General features: G+C 44.0%; 1 protein-coding gene and 1 pseudogene across 1 annotated transcript; both read right to left on the bottom strand.

The window, feature by feature from the left end:
- Positions 1-1057: 1057 nt before the first annotated feature.
- On the bottom strand, positions 1058-5325 carry LOC144542995 (5-hydroxytryptamine receptor 3A-like). Its single transcript, XM_078290920.1, has 10 exons — positions 5289-5325; positions 4021-4181; positions 3679-3723; positions 3329-3438; positions 2687-2856; positions 2375-2532; positions 2021-2231; positions 1739-1918; positions 1407-1492; positions 1058-1288 (listed from the first exon to the last, which is right to left on the bottom strand). Exons 1-10 carry the CDS (start codon positions 5323-5325, stop codon positions 1058-1060), a joined length of 1389 nt encoding a protein of 462 aa, XP_078147046.1.
- A 1351-nt stretch (positions 5326-6676) lies between these two features.
- On the bottom strand, positions 6677-11578 carry LOC139908939 (5-hydroxytryptamine receptor 3A-like; annotated as a pseudogene).
- Between the last annotated feature and the right edge of the window lie 4945 nt (positions 11579-16523).

Genomic DNA, 16523 nt, shown 5'->3' with positions numbered 1-16523 from the left:
GGACACTCATTCCATTAAATGAATACATTATGTTGGCTATATGCATATGTATATGTATATGTGCAATTTTCTTTCGTTTGTTTTTCATTTGCTGGATGGAAAGAAAATGAATTCTCCATAAAGTGCCCCAACGCAGCATCATGCTGCGCAGAGAATGACAAACAAGAAAGCTTAAAACAAACAAAACTTGTATGAATTCAAAAGCCATTAATAACACTGCATTGCAACAGTTCCTCCCATACTTGAAGGAAATCTTAAAGGAACTTCATACGGTTCCTACACGAATCTAAGGAACCTGTGAGAATATTTGCATATATATACCAGCATGCTTCATTTTGATGGCTGTTTTTATGACTACATGTTTTTAATAGGAGCCCTTCTTTGTATGTAAGGATTGTGCATATTACATATTAAAGACACATTAATGTAGGACTAGATATCAGTATACTAGAAGTTAACAATACAGTCAGTGTCAAAATATTGGATATTCCAAGTAATTGATCTGTTTCACTGTAATAACAGATGTGTATATTTGCAATACTACTGAAAGACTAAAATAGGATTAAGGCTATAGGTTCCTAAACAATTTTGCTTTCAAAATCCCATATTTTTTCCAGACCTTAATTTCTTAACTGGTTTCAAGATTTTTTCCAGTGTTCTATATGATTTATGCTGACAGTCATGTTTCCCAGCCCCTATTAGATACGCCTGTAAACCGTTTTTTTCCCATACTGCAGTGAAGACCTAGAAATTACTCAATTCTTTTTGCATATGCTTCACCAAATTCTTTTTGTATACATGGATTTGAAGACCTGTGTAGTGATATATCTGAACAGCCATGTGCTCTTTTCCTCATCAATGTTGCTAAGGTCAGTGCACCTATGCTTTTTAGAGTGCAATTCTTCCAGTGGAACAAGATGCAAAAAAAAGCAAAAAAAAATAAAAAAAACTGTTCCAGCCCTGAGTCACATCAGAATAAATAAACAGTAATTCAGTTCAGTTCAATGCTGTTGCAAAGCTTTTAAATCATGCTTTTTTCATTATCTAGCTAACATCTTTATGCAGGACTCCATGTTCTAAAGATGATGGCTAAAAACACAGTGGCTGCTGTGGCATAGAAAATGAAGAAAGCTGTGTTGATTCTTTTGGCCACTCTGGTCCAGTAGCCGGGCTTCCCTCCTTCCTCCTTGCTGCTGAGGAGCAGAGCCAGGCTTTTCTGCAGCTCCCTCAGCTCCTCGGAGAGACTTTCCAAGCCATGGGACTCTCCTGTCAGTTTGCTGCTACTACCCTGCAACAGACATGTGGTAGATTAAGGTTTATGAAGTGGATTATGACCCTGCTAAGATTGCAGTCATTTGACATTGAGCTTTTTGTGAACCAGAATTGAAGTGCAACCCCGTCCTAACCTCTTTGGCCACCGACAGCAGTTCGGACGGTGTGTCGCCACCAGACACATCGCACAGGCATGAACAGCGAGTCCATTTATTCCCTTCTGAAAGGATAGGTTTGACACAAGGATGATTATACCATATTCAAAATAATATGATTCACCATTATGTACTATAAGTGTGCATGTGACAGAAAATAACTGAAGGTAGTCATTATGATAGAAATAAAAATAATGGAGTGGCCTCTGCACAAATTGACCTGATAACTGTCTGGAAGATTACTGTCTTTTTGTGGTCTGGCACATCAATATATGAGCGTTCCTCTTTTTCTTTGTTATAGTGGGTCTCACCTCTGTCCCATTTATGGGAGTTGCCCCTGTCCTGTTTGTCTCCACAGTCCTCGCTCAGGCTGCAGCCAGCGTCTGCCTCCTTCTCCTGGGATGGAGAGTCTTTCCCTATCAGATACATCACCAAGATCGTCTCCAGGACACTCAGCAGCATCAGAGCAAAAATCCCAATGCAGTAGGTCGCTGTGAAGAGCAAGCAGTATCATTAATACAGACAAATAACTACTCTCTGTATCAGTATGTACTGTTCCTGTTCATATGAACGACCGAGCCGGAGCTCTTTACCTATAAGTGGAATCCTGTTGGACGTAGCGGGCAGAATGTCGTTGAGGATGAGCTGCAGCACCGTGACAGCAAGCAGCACGGTGACTTTGAAGCCCAGCTTCTCCCCCCCGCTGTCTGAGAGGAGGAAGGAGGCCAAGTCCAGAAACAGGAAGAACAGGATGGGCAACAGGAAGTTGACGATGTAGAGGACGGGTCTCCTCTTCATGGTGAACTAGGAGGAGAAGGTCAAGGGTCAGGCTGGATGGACTTCAGGCGGGTTTGACAAATTCAACCAAAGCAACTTTTTAGGATTTGTGTTGGAAAAAACAACTAATATGCACTAATCTGCTCATGTGTCCATCTTGTAATGCGTACAGTGTATTTGATGCTGTCATGACCTTCTGGGCTGCTGCTATTTAAAGGCTCGACTGCCTGGTTCTGAAACGTCCACTCGTCCTCGCCCTGCATCATCATTTTAGACCACGCTGTAGCCATTTTTGAGTTGGCGAGCGGGCGGAGTTGCAGTTTCTCGACTGAGGCAGGAGAGAAGGAAATAGTGAGATAACCCAGGGTGCCTGGTGGTGTGTGTGTGACGTAGACAATAAGCCATAAAAATTGTTGCAGCACACGCACATACACACTCACACAGACAGGTGCACTTGGACACACAGATTGCCACTCCCTCACCTGAGTACATGACTGAGCTAAATGTGAGGCTGCAGCTCTGGGTGTCAAAGGGAAAACTGTAGATTTTCATCTTGCAGCTGCTGACCATCACCTGGTCGTTCCTCACATAGACCTCCCCACTGCTGTAAATGGTGAGATAGGGACTTGGAGGGGCCTTATCCTTCTCTGTCCTAGAAGGAAACACACACACACACACACACACACATTATGGCGATTATGCTTGCATCAATATATTATGGATGGCTCTTTCTTTATGGAATACTGCATAACTAAATCTACAGTGTGATATGATATGAAATAAATGCATTGAATGCTACATTCAGAAAGTAAACAATATAGTCATTTCCCTCTGTCTACAAAGAGGGTATGACAAGAGTCTGGTGATGTTTATGGGCTTCAGACTTTTAGAAGTCATTGTACAGTAAGAATACGCTACACAATAAAAATTACTATTTTGTTAAATAGAAACATAATCTGTTTAAATACTTTTTGTACCCTCAAATGGGGGCAACATGTAAAAACTGTTCTGTAGTTATGTTCTGATGTGATTTAAAATATCCTCAAGTTATTGCTGAGACATGTGTGTGTGTGTATGTGTGTGCATGTGCATGTGCATGTGCGCACGCATACATTCACACTTACATCTCAGCAATACTGATGTCTGGCTTCCACAGAAGTTCAATAGGAAGAGTAACTTCATAGATTCCACAGAACGCATCCGGCTCCCAGGAGATGTACTCATTATTCCACATCTGCAGAAGACAACCAGAGGAAAATTCCCAACAAATGAAAGCAATGAAAGAAAAAAGTAAATAACAAGAACAATGAGAAAGAGGGGCAATAGGCATGGGGGACTGAGAGAAAAAGAAATGGATGAGATGATGCCATTTTAAAAAAGAAAGACAGTTGAGTTTCCTAACAGGGTGAGAGGTCAGAGATGCATCGTGTTATCATTTGTTTTAAAGAAAGTGAATCACCCTGAGAGAACTCACCATCTCAACCCAAACGTAAGGAACGAATCTCTGGTCTATCTCAATCTGTGAGTAAACAAATATGTGTCAGAATCTTTCAGGCCAGCAAACATGGCAGCACAACCAGCATAATGACCCCCACACAGCAAAATCATCAGTGTGAATTTAACTCTGAGAGAGTGTCCGCACCCACCAGTTAACTAAACACTTTAGAGCCATAGCAGCTCTATGAGTGAACAAACCATTGATACAACTCAAAGTAATTGTCACTGAAAAATCAACACTTACAAAGTGCAGATAAACACACACAGACACACAGATACACTGATAAATGGACAGATTTGAAAGCCGTAAACCACTTACCACATCTAGAATGGAATAGAGCGTGACATCCAGATATACCACTGTAGGTTGTGTGTGGTTCCTAACGGGCCGTGTCAATGTGTACAGCTCATTACTTTTGGTCAGGTTCAGGTAGTTCAAGACATCCTGGTAACTACAGCCACTCTGAGAGGACACCCCATCTACAGCCAAAAGATCAACAGTTTCTCTATGGGAGAAAATATTCTTAAAACATCAGTAGAATTAACAGGGAAATGCAATGCTGATTTTCAAGCTCAAAATTTTGCTTTTAAACTACAATTTGCTTGCCACTGTACAGTAATTGCCTTGATGTCAGAGTTATGTGCTCTTTCAGTTGCTTAATGCATTTTTGTCATAAAAAAAAAAGTACGCAACATTAGCCTATCCTACAGACACCCTGCAAATTGTTACCTGCTCTGGGTATGAATCCATGGTTGAAAGTCACTCACTTCTGAAAACCAAAATCCTTTCAAGTAGTGCTGGTTGTGGTCACTGAGAGGCCATTATGAGTTCTAACAGTTTGGGCGTTGGCAGACATGTGAGATGTTCGCTCTATATTAATCCACTGATTGATGGTTAAATGTGAGCATTTTACAGTCCTTTGAGTTTAATTAAGGCTCTCCATTAGAGCTGCTATACCACCAAATGTTGCATGTTGATCAAATCAAGGCCAGCAGCACGCATTTCTACCCAGCTATGGGTTTAAAAGCTTGATTCTGTTCTCCCAAGATGCTTCTAATCTAATGCAATCTAATGGCCCTTGATTGTAAATATAAGCTGTTAAAAGGTCATTTTGAAAAGAAATAATGATAATTTCATATTCATCCGTTGCACTTTTCACTTTTTAAATTTTTGGTATTCGGTATTAATCAGAAACCTCTGAAATACATGTTTGTCAACAAGACATTTACTGCTGACAGTTTCACACTGGAAGTCTTATTGTGGCTACTGATTAGTTTCATCACCATAAACCCTTTCTGCAGGACCCAAACAGCGGCATGCAAATGGGAAAAAAACAGAGCATAGAAACACAGAAAACCATTACATCTTTCCAGTTTCTTACCCTTAGAGTTTTTAGTAAGACAGTATATAATAAAATGATAAAGAAAAGGCACTGCTGTTTAATTAAGTTAACAAGCCTCAGCATCAGCACTCCTACTCATCACCAGAATGTTTAGGAAAGAAGTTTATCATTCATCCAAACTGCAGGAACGTTCCAGATAACACCTCACACACCATGCAATATACTGAACAATATTATAGCTTACCTGAGAGGAAGAGTAGCAAAAGAAGACCAATACACATTATAACTGCACCTGTGAGTGTGTATGTGTGTAGAGAAGCATGTGAAGTGTAATCTATGTGAGGAGAGAGCAAATGTGTATCTCTGTGTCCTTCCCCTGCTGTCTGACAGTGTTAGTAAGTCTGTTGCAGCAATAATGCCACTTATACACTACAGGAGGGCTGGGCAAATTGAACGACAAACCTTTTTTTTTATTTTATTGGTCAGTGTAACAGGCATTTGAAGTTAGCGGTCACTCCCACAACGGATATCACAGTAATTCTTAATGGCCTGATAGGAGAGGAGGAGGCAGGAGCTGTGTTGGAAAGAGACTGAGGGGCAAACTGGGCTATAATGATGTTTAACAGCATAGTGCCACAGTAGAGAGCAGTAAGTTGAACAGAATAACACACAAAGACAGGTGAGAATGGCATCTCAATATACACTCCATGTGTTCTGGGCAAACAGCAAAGCAACAATCACAATAAATGCAATACACCAAACAACAACTGTTAAGTGCCTTGCTTAAGAGCAGGGAAAGAACAACAACACAACTGTGAATACTTTAGTTGACATTTTTCACCCAAATGAACTGTCACACATACAGGTGAACATATATCAGGTGACTGGTAAAGCTTACAAAACTCCAACAATGATATAACATTCTTGTCATCTCTAAGTGCTCCATTCTACACACATGAATATTAGAAAAAGTGAGACAGCGATGACATAGCAAATGAAGAAAGCTGTGTTGATTCTTCTGGCCGCTCTGGTCCAGTAGCCGGTCTTCCCTGCTTCCTGCTTGCTGCTGAGGAGCGGAGCCAGGCTTTTCTGCAGCTCCCTCAGCTCCTCCAGGATCAGCAGTAACACACCAGACTCACCTGTCTGTCTGCTGTTACCAACCTGGATTTGGTAGATGAATGTTGAAGTTGATTATTCTCCTGCTAAGACTGATGATACTGTATTTGACACTTATTTTTTGCAACAAGCAGAGGTGTGACCAAGTCAACTTTGCTCAAGTCTTGAGGCACAAGTCTCAAGTCAAGTCCCAAATCTAAATGTATATTACCAAGTCAAGTCCAAGTCATTAATGTCAAGTCTCAAGTCTAAATGTAGAACAGCAAGTCAAGTCAGAACAAATCAAGAGTCCAGTATCAATTTAATATCTTAAAGAAAACTAAATATCTTGGACTTTTCAAAGCAATATGGTTTTAATAGGATAAAAACTTTCAACTTCAATAAATTCAATCATTCCATACAAATTCAGAGAACAGAATTTAAATTCAGTTGTTTGGTGGAACAAATCTGATCACTTTTAAGTCATTTACACACAACAACACAACACAAGATCTTTTGTCAAGACTTGACAAGTCATCAAAATACAAAGTCAAGTCCCAAGTCCTCCATCAGATACGTCACCTAGATCGTCTCCAAGAGACTCAGCAGCATCAGAGCAAAAATCACAATGCAGTAGGTCGCTGGGAGGAGGAAAACAAATAAAAAAGACCAAAAAATACACTATTTATCACTACGTACTGTTATGGCTGATATGAATAAGAAATCAGTTAAGCTAAATGTGTGAGTGTGCGTTGTACCTATGGGTGGAGTCTTGTTGGACATGGAGGGCAGGATGTCGTTTAAGATGAGCAGCAGGACTGAGATGGCCAGCAGCACGGTGACCTTGAAGCCCAGCTTCTCTCCCCGATGATCTGAGATGAGGAAGGAGGCCAGATCCAGACACAGGAAGAACAGGATGGGCAACAGGAAGCAACTCAAGAGAAAACTGTGTGGCCCAAGACGAGTTGGAGGAAGGGATGAGTCGCACTGAGGAGTGGAGAGAGGGAGATATGGAGAGAAGCCAGGAAGGCAGGGAGGAAGGAATTGGAGGCTTACTATTGGTGCTTACAAATGAAAGGTCCAAGTTGTTCAAGTTAAGGTGGATAAATCACACATACAAATGTTCAGTCACTCACCAGTGTACATGACAGTGCTGAAGGTGATGCTGCATCGCTGTGTGTCGAAGGGGAACTTGTGGACATCCACCTTACAGGAGCTGCCACCTTCAGGTCTTCCTTATTGGAAACTGAAAGTGCAGCTTTCTTGATTCTGTATTAAACTCACTTAAACTGTTGAACTTCGGCATATGGTTGACGCGTGACAAAAAAAAAGTCTCTTCACTCCAAGTTCTTTGTTTTACCGTTTACTGAGGATATGCAAATCAAACAAAGGCACAGGACACGCTGATAAAGGCACGGTCAAAAACTAGTTTTGTGTTCTAGCTCAACAGCTTCTTTCTTCTAAAGGAAAGAATAAAGTGCATAATCCACCTAATGCTTCTCTGCAGTAAGTAAATAGCCAATGAGAGACAAGCATTAATCTAAGGCAATATAAACGACGTGTTACACACACAAGTAAATGTTGAGTATTAGCAATATTTATCAAAACATAAACCTATCCAAACAGAATAAGTCAATATAAGAGATACAAAATATAAATAAAATATATTAACGAGAAATGGCTCTTACATAGCCGGCCCCTAATTGACTAGGCTGATAGCATATCAATTACCATACAACATTTGCCGTAACTCTCTCTCTGCACCTACAAAATTAGTGCCGTTGTCAAAGCGAAGGATCAACACCTGACCTCTTCTGCACATGAAGCAACGCAAAGCGTTGACACATGAGTCTGTGTCAAGCGAGTGTGCCACTTCAAGGTGTACTGCTCTTATGGTTAAGCATGTGAAGAGCACACCATATCTTTTAACCACACAGCGTCCTCTTCTGACCTCGAAGGGTCCGAAGTATTTGTGAATCAGGGGTGGTCAGGCAGTAACCAATCTTCAGGCAGGTCTGACATTTTTTGTTCACCTGCCTTTGCGTGTAGTCTTTTACAGGTGCTGCATTCAGAGATCATTCGTCGCACTGCTGAGTTGCCTCTTGGTATCCAATACCGCTGCCTCAGTTTGGCAAGGACATGATTTTTTCCAGAGTGCCTGGTTTCTTGGTGTATGTGCTTAAGGATAAGTGAGGCAATCTGATGGTCCTTATGCAAAATGGCAGGGTGCTTGGCCTCCACAGGCATTGTGGATCTGCTTAATCGCCCACCTACTCTCAAGACTCCTTGGTCCAGATAAGGATCTAATTTGAAGATGTGGGTCTTCTTTGTTTCCTCGCTGTAAGGCTGTGATCTCTTGGTCATACATTTGTCTCTGACTGAAACGAATCAGCTCTAACTCTGCCTTGAATAAATCCTCCACAGTAAGCACTTTCTTTTCCAATCTCTGCTTATGTTTGAGAAGGGATTTTGCTTTGATATGATCACTCTCATGCTGGCAAATGGTCTGCTGGAATTCCTTTCTTTTCTGACTCGTGAAGCAAGATCTCTTTCAAGCGTAGGAACTATGCTGCAGCCATTTGCAGTTTGTACCAACTGGAGTCAACGAGTTGACTTACTGCACCTCTTCTTTCTCTCAACATCCTCCTCTGTTACATGGGTAGGCTGCACTCTGTCTTTAACAAGAAGTCTGGCCCTTGAATCCAGTTTTTACTCTGTAGTAAATTCTCTGCTGTGAAACCTCTTGAGGCTTGATCTGCTGGGTTGGTGCTCGTGTTCACATACTTCCACTGGGTGGGCTCTGTAGCTTCTCGGATGTATGAGACTCGATTGGGCACAAATGTCGTGTCGCATCATTTTCAATGCATCTCAGGACTGTGACACTGAGCATGTTTACATGGACTGCAATATTCCGATATTAACCCGATTAAGACAATACTGAATAAGACACTGCCATGTAAACAGCATTTTCTGATTACCTTAACCCGAATAAGGTCATAGTCGGAGTAAGCGATTTTAGTCGCATTATTGAAGTGCATTGTAGACATGTATACACTTTAATCGCACTATGACGTCCCATCAGAGTTTTCGCAGCATTTTGCGACACGTACGGCAATCCAACTGCTTGACAATGCATGCCTTAGCTTCCAGCGAGTGTTGCGCAACTTGTTTACAGAAGAAAACATGACTGCCACCGGTAAAAAGAAGTCCCAACATTTTGTCCCGACCACGGTAGCAACATGACAGAAAGGGTTTCAGGTTCAATTCTGGAGGGAAACTCGGACATAGGATGTCGGGACGTAATGCTGGCGTGTGTCTTCAGTCATTAATCGGACTATGCTCTGTAGCATGTAAATGGGAATATGAATGGAATATTCTATAAGCAACTCATGTAAACACCTTAATCGAAATATTGTCTTATTTAGAATAAAGTCAATAGTCGGATTATTGCAGTCCATGTAAACGTAGTCAATGTCGGTCCAGAAAATAGACTCCTCCAGCTGTACCCGTAGCTCTTGTTTTAACTTTTTGTTTTTTTTTACTCCTACCACTGCAGCTGTCAACTCCATCCTGGGAATCGTAATCTGAGTGGTGCAACCTTGATTTAGCCATTAGGAAGGTTGAATGTTTCTGACTTTGTTCATTTGTCAACAGGAGGTAAGACACTGCGCCATACCCTTCGCAACTAGCATCTGAAAAGTGGTGTTATTGATTGTGGCTTCAAATCCTGCTGGCTTGACACATCTGTTGACACTGAAGGATGAGAGTTGTTGCAGGTCTGTCATCCATTTTTGCCATCTCTGCTTTTGGGGAAATTTCATTATCCCATCCTCTTCTGCAGAGGTCTCTCAAGATAAGTTTTAGTGGCAAGATGAATAGTGACACGAACCCCAGAGGGTTGTAGACAGAACTGACAACTGATAAGATTCACCTTCTGGTGCATGGTCTCTCTTGCACCTGTATCTTAAACTTGAACTTGTCTGAGTCTGTGCACCGCCAGATGCACAGTGCTCTCTGAACCGGTAGCTGATCATGGCATAAGTCTAAATCCTTTACTTCTGAGGCTTGTTCTTCTTTGGGGATTGACAACAACAAGACTCTACTGTTGCTAATCCACTTGGTTAAATGGAATCGTCCACTGGAGCACAAAGTCGTGAGGTCCTTGGCAAGAGCAACAGCAAGATTGTCTGTAGCTACAGATTTCAAAAAGTCGTCCACATAGAAATTGTTGAGCATTGTTTCTGCGGCCTCTGTTGCAGTCTTACTCTTTCCATTTTCAGCAGTTTGTCTCATGGCATAAGACACACAGCTGGAGGAGGATGTTGCTCCAAACAAGTGTACATACATGCGGTACTCTTCTGGATCTTGCCTTAGATTACCATCCAGCCACCAAAGGAAACACAACAGGTCTGTGTCCTCATCAGGTATTCTGACTTGATAAAACATGGACTCGATGTCAGCCATCATGGCAACTTGTTGTTCCCGGAACCTTGTCAGAACTCACAACCCTTAACTTCCTCTTTTTCAGCTGGTGTACGCCATGGTGAGGTATAAACCAAACTTTCCCATCAGTGTGCTCTAACTGCTCCTTGGGTATTTTGGCTGCATAGCCCTTCTCGAGTATGCCTCTCATGAATACTCCTGGTGAAGGTCGGGATCTTTGTGGAGCTTTCTTTTGAGGTTAGTAAGGCATTGTTCTGCCACGCAATTGTTGTTTGCCATCTTCACCTCTCTATCTCTCAGAGGCAATCCAATGCAGTAGTGACCATCCACAAGTTTTGTTGACTCTGACACCAATTGCATGAATTGGTGATCTTCATGTGACATCTCTGTCTTTTCATCGCACCGTTTTTTCTGGAAAGTCAGCATTGTATTGTTGGATCCATAAGTCCTCCATGTCAGATACTGAGATTCGATTCACTGTGTGACTCTGTAGTCCAGTGTTATCTGAGCTGACACCTCTTACGATTGGTCCATTGATGACCCAGCCTAGGGCGGTCTTCACAGCATATGGGCCATCATATGGCTGTTACCCCAGCTGGATTTTCCATCTACCGGCAGGACAGAACTACAGAGTCAGGTAAACACAGAGGCGGTGGGATCTGCATTATGGTTAATTCTCGCTGGAGTTCGGATATAGCAGTGCTCACAAAACACTGCTCACCAGACCTGGAGCTCTTAACTATAAAAGTCCGTCCCTTCTATCTCCCTCGGGAATTCAGCTCCGCCATAATCACAGCAGTCTACATCCCCCCGCAGGCGGATAAAACTCTAGCGCTAGAGAACCTTTATGGAGTAATCAATGGACTGGAGAACGCTCACCCTGAGGCAGCTTCTATTGTTGTTGGCGACTTCAATAGGGTTAATATGAGGAAAGTTTTGCCTAAATATCACCAGCATATTAACTTTCCTACCCGTGGTGATCAGACCCTGGACCATTGTTATTCTCAACTACGGGACAGCTACAAACCCCTCCCCCGCCCTGCCTTTGGAAAGGCAGATCACACTTCCATTCTTCTCCTCCCAACCTACAGACAACGACTAAAACAGGGAAAACCGTTTTTTCGGGCAGTTCAACGCTGGAGAGAGGAATCCATTGCCACTCTCCAGGGCTGTTTTGAAACCACAGACTGGCAGATGTTCTGTGTTGCAGCTGATGGGGACATTGATGAATACACAGACGCTGTCTCAGCCTACATCTCCAAGTGCATTGATGACGTCGTCCCGAAAGTCAATGTTAGGACTTTCCCCAACCAAAAGCCCTGGATTAATGGTGATGTCCGTGCTAAACTCAGAGCACGGTCCTCTGCCTATAGCTCTGGGGACCTGGAGGCCTTGAGGAAGTCCAGATACGACCTACGGAAAGCCATCAGAGATGCCAAAAGAGCCTACAGAGACAAGTTGGAGTCTAACTAGACTGGAATGCAGGACTGGAGGCCGGAGACCGGAGAGCAGGACCAGAAACCAGAAACTGGAGTGCAGGACTGGCACTGGTGTTACAGGAATCACTGGGGACACTGGAGACACCGTAGACACAGGAGACACAGGAATTGTCGGTGTCACTGGAGTCGATGGTGTCATCGGAGTCACTGGAGTCGTCGGTGTCACTGGAATCACTAGAGTCACTGGAACCACTAGAGTCACTGGAGTTGACCAGAGACTGGAATACAGGACGGGAGTCCTGCAGTGGCCGTCGGCGGAGATGGCCGGCGGGGAATGGTAGGGCGTCGGCAAATGCGGCCGACGGTTGGGAATCTGGCCGGACGACGGCAGGCATGGCTGGAGGAGCCAGAGGAACAGGAGGCTGCTGGAGCACAGCCACAGGAGACTGCAGCAGAACAGGTACTGAAGACTGCGGCAACTCAGGCTCAGCGGATTGCTGCAACACAGGAACAGAAGACTTTAACAGCTCAGAAACAGAAGGCTTTAGCAGCGCAGGAACAGGAGACCACCGCAGCTCCAGGACCGGGCGCTTACGCGGCGCAGGGACAGGAGACCGCCACAGCTCGGGGACCGGGAGTTTCCGCGGAGCAGGGACAGGAGACCGCCGCAGCTTGGGGACAGGGAGCTTTAGCGGAGCAGGAACAGGAGACCGCCACAGCTCGGGGACCGGGAGTTTCCGCGGCGCAGGGACAGGAGACCGCCGCAGCTTGGGGACAGGGAGCTTTAGCGGAGCAGGAACAGACTGGACCTCAGTAGTGCTGCTGAGCAGCAGAGACTCCGTGTTGCTGGGCAGCGGAGACTCTGTGGCGCTAGGCAGCGGAGACTCTGTGGCGCTGGGCTGCTGAGAGAGCCAGTGGCGTCGGGAGCCATCGGGACCTCACCTCCTCTTGGAGACTCTGCAGTTCCCCGTGAAAATGGCAAGGCGAGTCCCTTCATAGGGTGACCGCTGGACGTCAGGGTGACTCCACAGCTGATCCATATTAGTCTCATGGGGTTCAGGAAATGCAGAATCAGGACAGGCAGGTTCAGGACAGGCAGACTGCAGGCTCATGACGCCGAGCCTAACCGACTAGAGTGGAGGCTGGTTGCGAGAAGTCCGAGGTGCAGGCTGAAGGCTAGCAGACCCAAGGCTAGCAGACTGGGAGACAGGCTGGTAACTAGCAGGCCCAAAGCTAGCAAACTGGGAGACAGGCTGGTGGCTAGCAGGCCCGAAGCTAGCAAACTGGGAGACAGGCTGGTGGCTAGCAGGCCCAAAGCTAGCAAACTGGGAGACGGGCTGAAGGCTAGCTGGCCGGTTGCTAGCACGCCGGGAAGCAGGCTGATACACAGGGCGAGATGCAGGCTGGAAGCTAGCTGGTCGGTCGCTAGCAGACAAGGCTGCTAGACGGGCAAGGTAAGCAGGCAGGGAAAGGGGCCGAAACCCCCCAGAGCTTTCTTCCACAGCCGGGAGACGAGAGGGTTGGGGCTTGAGTGCGCTGGGGATTGAGAGTGCAGGGGAGACAGACAAGCAGGCAGGGAAAGGGGCTGAAACCCCCCGGGGCTTTCTTCCACTGCACCGGGACAAGAGAGGGTTGGCTGTGTCCACTGGGTTCATGACTGGCCGGATCATACTGTTACGGCTAGGCAAGTGAACCCAAGTGCAGACACAGAGACAAGAGGCAATGAGCACAGTTCAAAAGACAGTTTATTTACTGGGCTGGTAGCTGGAAGCTACCAGGAATCATGACAGTTGTGGAAGGCGACAAGAGAGCTGGCAGAGGAAGCGGAGAAGAACAGCTTCTGGCTGTGGCTCAGGAGGAAGGATAGGAGTTGGGGAACAACTTCAACTTCAACTTCAACTTCAACTTCAACTTCAACTTTATTGTCCTCGAGGGGAAATTTGTCTTGCAGCCAGATAAAAACATAGAACACACAGAGACATAGGCACACGGACTCAGATACAAAAAACATGATAAAATACATGAATACATCACGTGACAACAGGAAACCTAGAGTATGTTTAGCCCTCGCTAAAACCATCATCAGCCCCCAGTAGTTAAATGGGAAACTAATCATCAGCTGGATCATCATGAGCATTTAACAGTTTGGTGGCCTGAGAAATAAAATAATTATTCAACCTGTTAGACCTGGCCTTTGGTAGTCTAAATCTCCGTCCGGAGGGTAGGAGCTCGAATTCTCCATACAGAGGATGAAGAGGACACTGTAAAGGCCCTGACACACCAGGCCGACGGTCGGCCGTCGGGCAATGTCGGGCCGTCGGTAAGCGTCGGTGTCCCTAGTTTTTGCGGTGTGTCCCGCACCGTCGGCACTAGTCGGACCCTGTCGGCGTCTTTTCGGCCGATTGAGCATGTTGAATTGGCGTCGGAGCCGTCGGTGAGAGAGATTACTCTGATTGGTAGTTCGTGTTTTGCCTCTGGATGATTGGACTGATAAATTCCTTCAACATGTGGAACTGAACAGGAAAGAGCCGAGCGAAATTTTTAAAATCAGAGGTTTCATTTATCTCCAGCTCTCGACACAGGTTCGGGAAAGCCCCTTGAGCCTGTCTGGAGTAACGTTATTCATGATTTCACCCATTTAGTGCGGTTTCTCCTTATTTTTTGCCTCCGCCTCTTCCTTTCTTCTTCCACAACCAAAAGACCAAGGGCTGACAACGCCAGTGCCATTTGTAACTTCTTATCAGACATATGGTTATTTCCCCTCACGCAGGCGCAGAACGTACGTGCTAGTTGGCCATCGGCTGTAGTCTTTGCGGTGTGTTCAAGTGCAACTTTTTGGACCAGACGCAGGCGACGTGAGGCGACGCAACAGTCGGCCTTCGTCGCCGCTGGTTCTTTGAAGTCGGTTTGGTGTGTCAGGGCCTTAAAATATCTCGAGCCTTAGAAGTTGCAATCAACAATCAACTGACCCGAAGGCCAACTGTAGGGAATGGCAGGGAGATGTCCCTCCCTGGTCTGTGCATCTCCAAATGACAAACATGATGTGCACACATCAGGCGCATTAGAGATCAAATTAGATCAATTTCTATACATTGACCAACTTTTGATTTTTTGCCTCTATGGGAAACACTGCATCTCGCAGTCAAAGACATCCTCTGGAGGCCATCTCACGAAGCGTATGATCTCACAAAGTGACAGATGACTGACTGACTGGCCTGAATTTGCCTTGTGTCTCATTACTCCCTCTTCTAACAGCATACAACAACACACATATAGCAAGTTTGTTCTCAAAGTGAAGAATTTCATTAGAGAGGAAGTTTGATCAAGTAAAATGATGGGAAATGTAAGAGGGCATTGTTTAAGTTTTTTTTATTCTTTATTTCCACAGCAGAAAGCGTCCGATACATATCCAAGCCAGTATGTCGAACAGTTCATAGGACACTCATTCCATTAAATGAATACATTATGTTGGCTATATGCATATGTATATGTATATGTGCAATTTTCTTTCGTTTGTTTTTCATTTGCTGGATGGAAAGAAAATGAATTCTCCATAAAGTGCCCCAACGCAGCATCATGCTGCGCATAGAGAATGACAAACAAGAAAGCTTAAAACAAACAAAAAACTTTTATGAATTCAAAAGCCATTAATAACACTGCATTGGAACAGTTCCTCCCATACTTGAAGGAAATCTTAAAGGAACTTCATACGGTTCCTACACGAATCTAAGGAACCTGTGAGAACATTTGCATATATATACCAGCATGCTTCATTTTGATGGCTATTTTTATGACTACATGTGTTTAATAGGAGCCCTTCTTTGTATGTAAGGATTGTGCATATTACATATTAAAGACACATTAATGTAGGACTAGATATCAGTGTACTAGAAGTTAACAATACAGTCAGTGTCAAAATATTGGATATTTCAAGTAATTGATCTGTTTCACTGTAATAACAGATGTGTATATTTGCAATACTACTGAAAGACTAAAATAGGATTAAGGCAATAGGTTCCTAAACAATTTTGCTTTCAAAATCCCATATTTTTTCCAGACCTTAATTTCTTAACTGGTTTCAAGAATTTTTCCAGTGTTCTATATGATTTATGCTGACAGTCATGTTTCCCAGCCCCTATTAGCTACGCCTGTAAACCGTTTTTTCCATACTGCAACATTTCAAGACCTAGAAATTACTCAATTCTTTTTGCATATGCTTCACCAAATTCTTTTTGTATACATGGATTTGAAGACCTGTGTAGTGATATATCTGAACAGCCATGTGCTCTTTTCCTCATCAGTGTTGCTAAGGTCAGTGCAGCTATGCTTTTTAGAGTGCAATTCTTCCAGTGGAACAAGATGCAAAAAAAAGAAAAAAAAAGAAAAAAAAAACGCTGTTCCAGCCCTGAGTCACATCAGAATAAATAAACAGTAATTCAGTTCAATTCAATGCTGTTGCAAAGCTTTTAAATCATGCTTTTTTCATTATCTAGCTAACATCT

Source organism: Centroberyx gerrardi, chromosome 20 (genome assembly GCF_048128805.1).
Source record: "Centroberyx gerrardi isolate f3 chromosome 20, fCenGer3.hap1.cur.20231027, whole genome shotgun sequence".
NCBI lineage: Eukaryota > Metazoa > Chordata > Actinopteri > Beryciformes > Berycidae > Centroberyx > Centroberyx gerrardi.
This window is presented reverse-complemented; position numbering and strand designations above follow the sequence as displayed.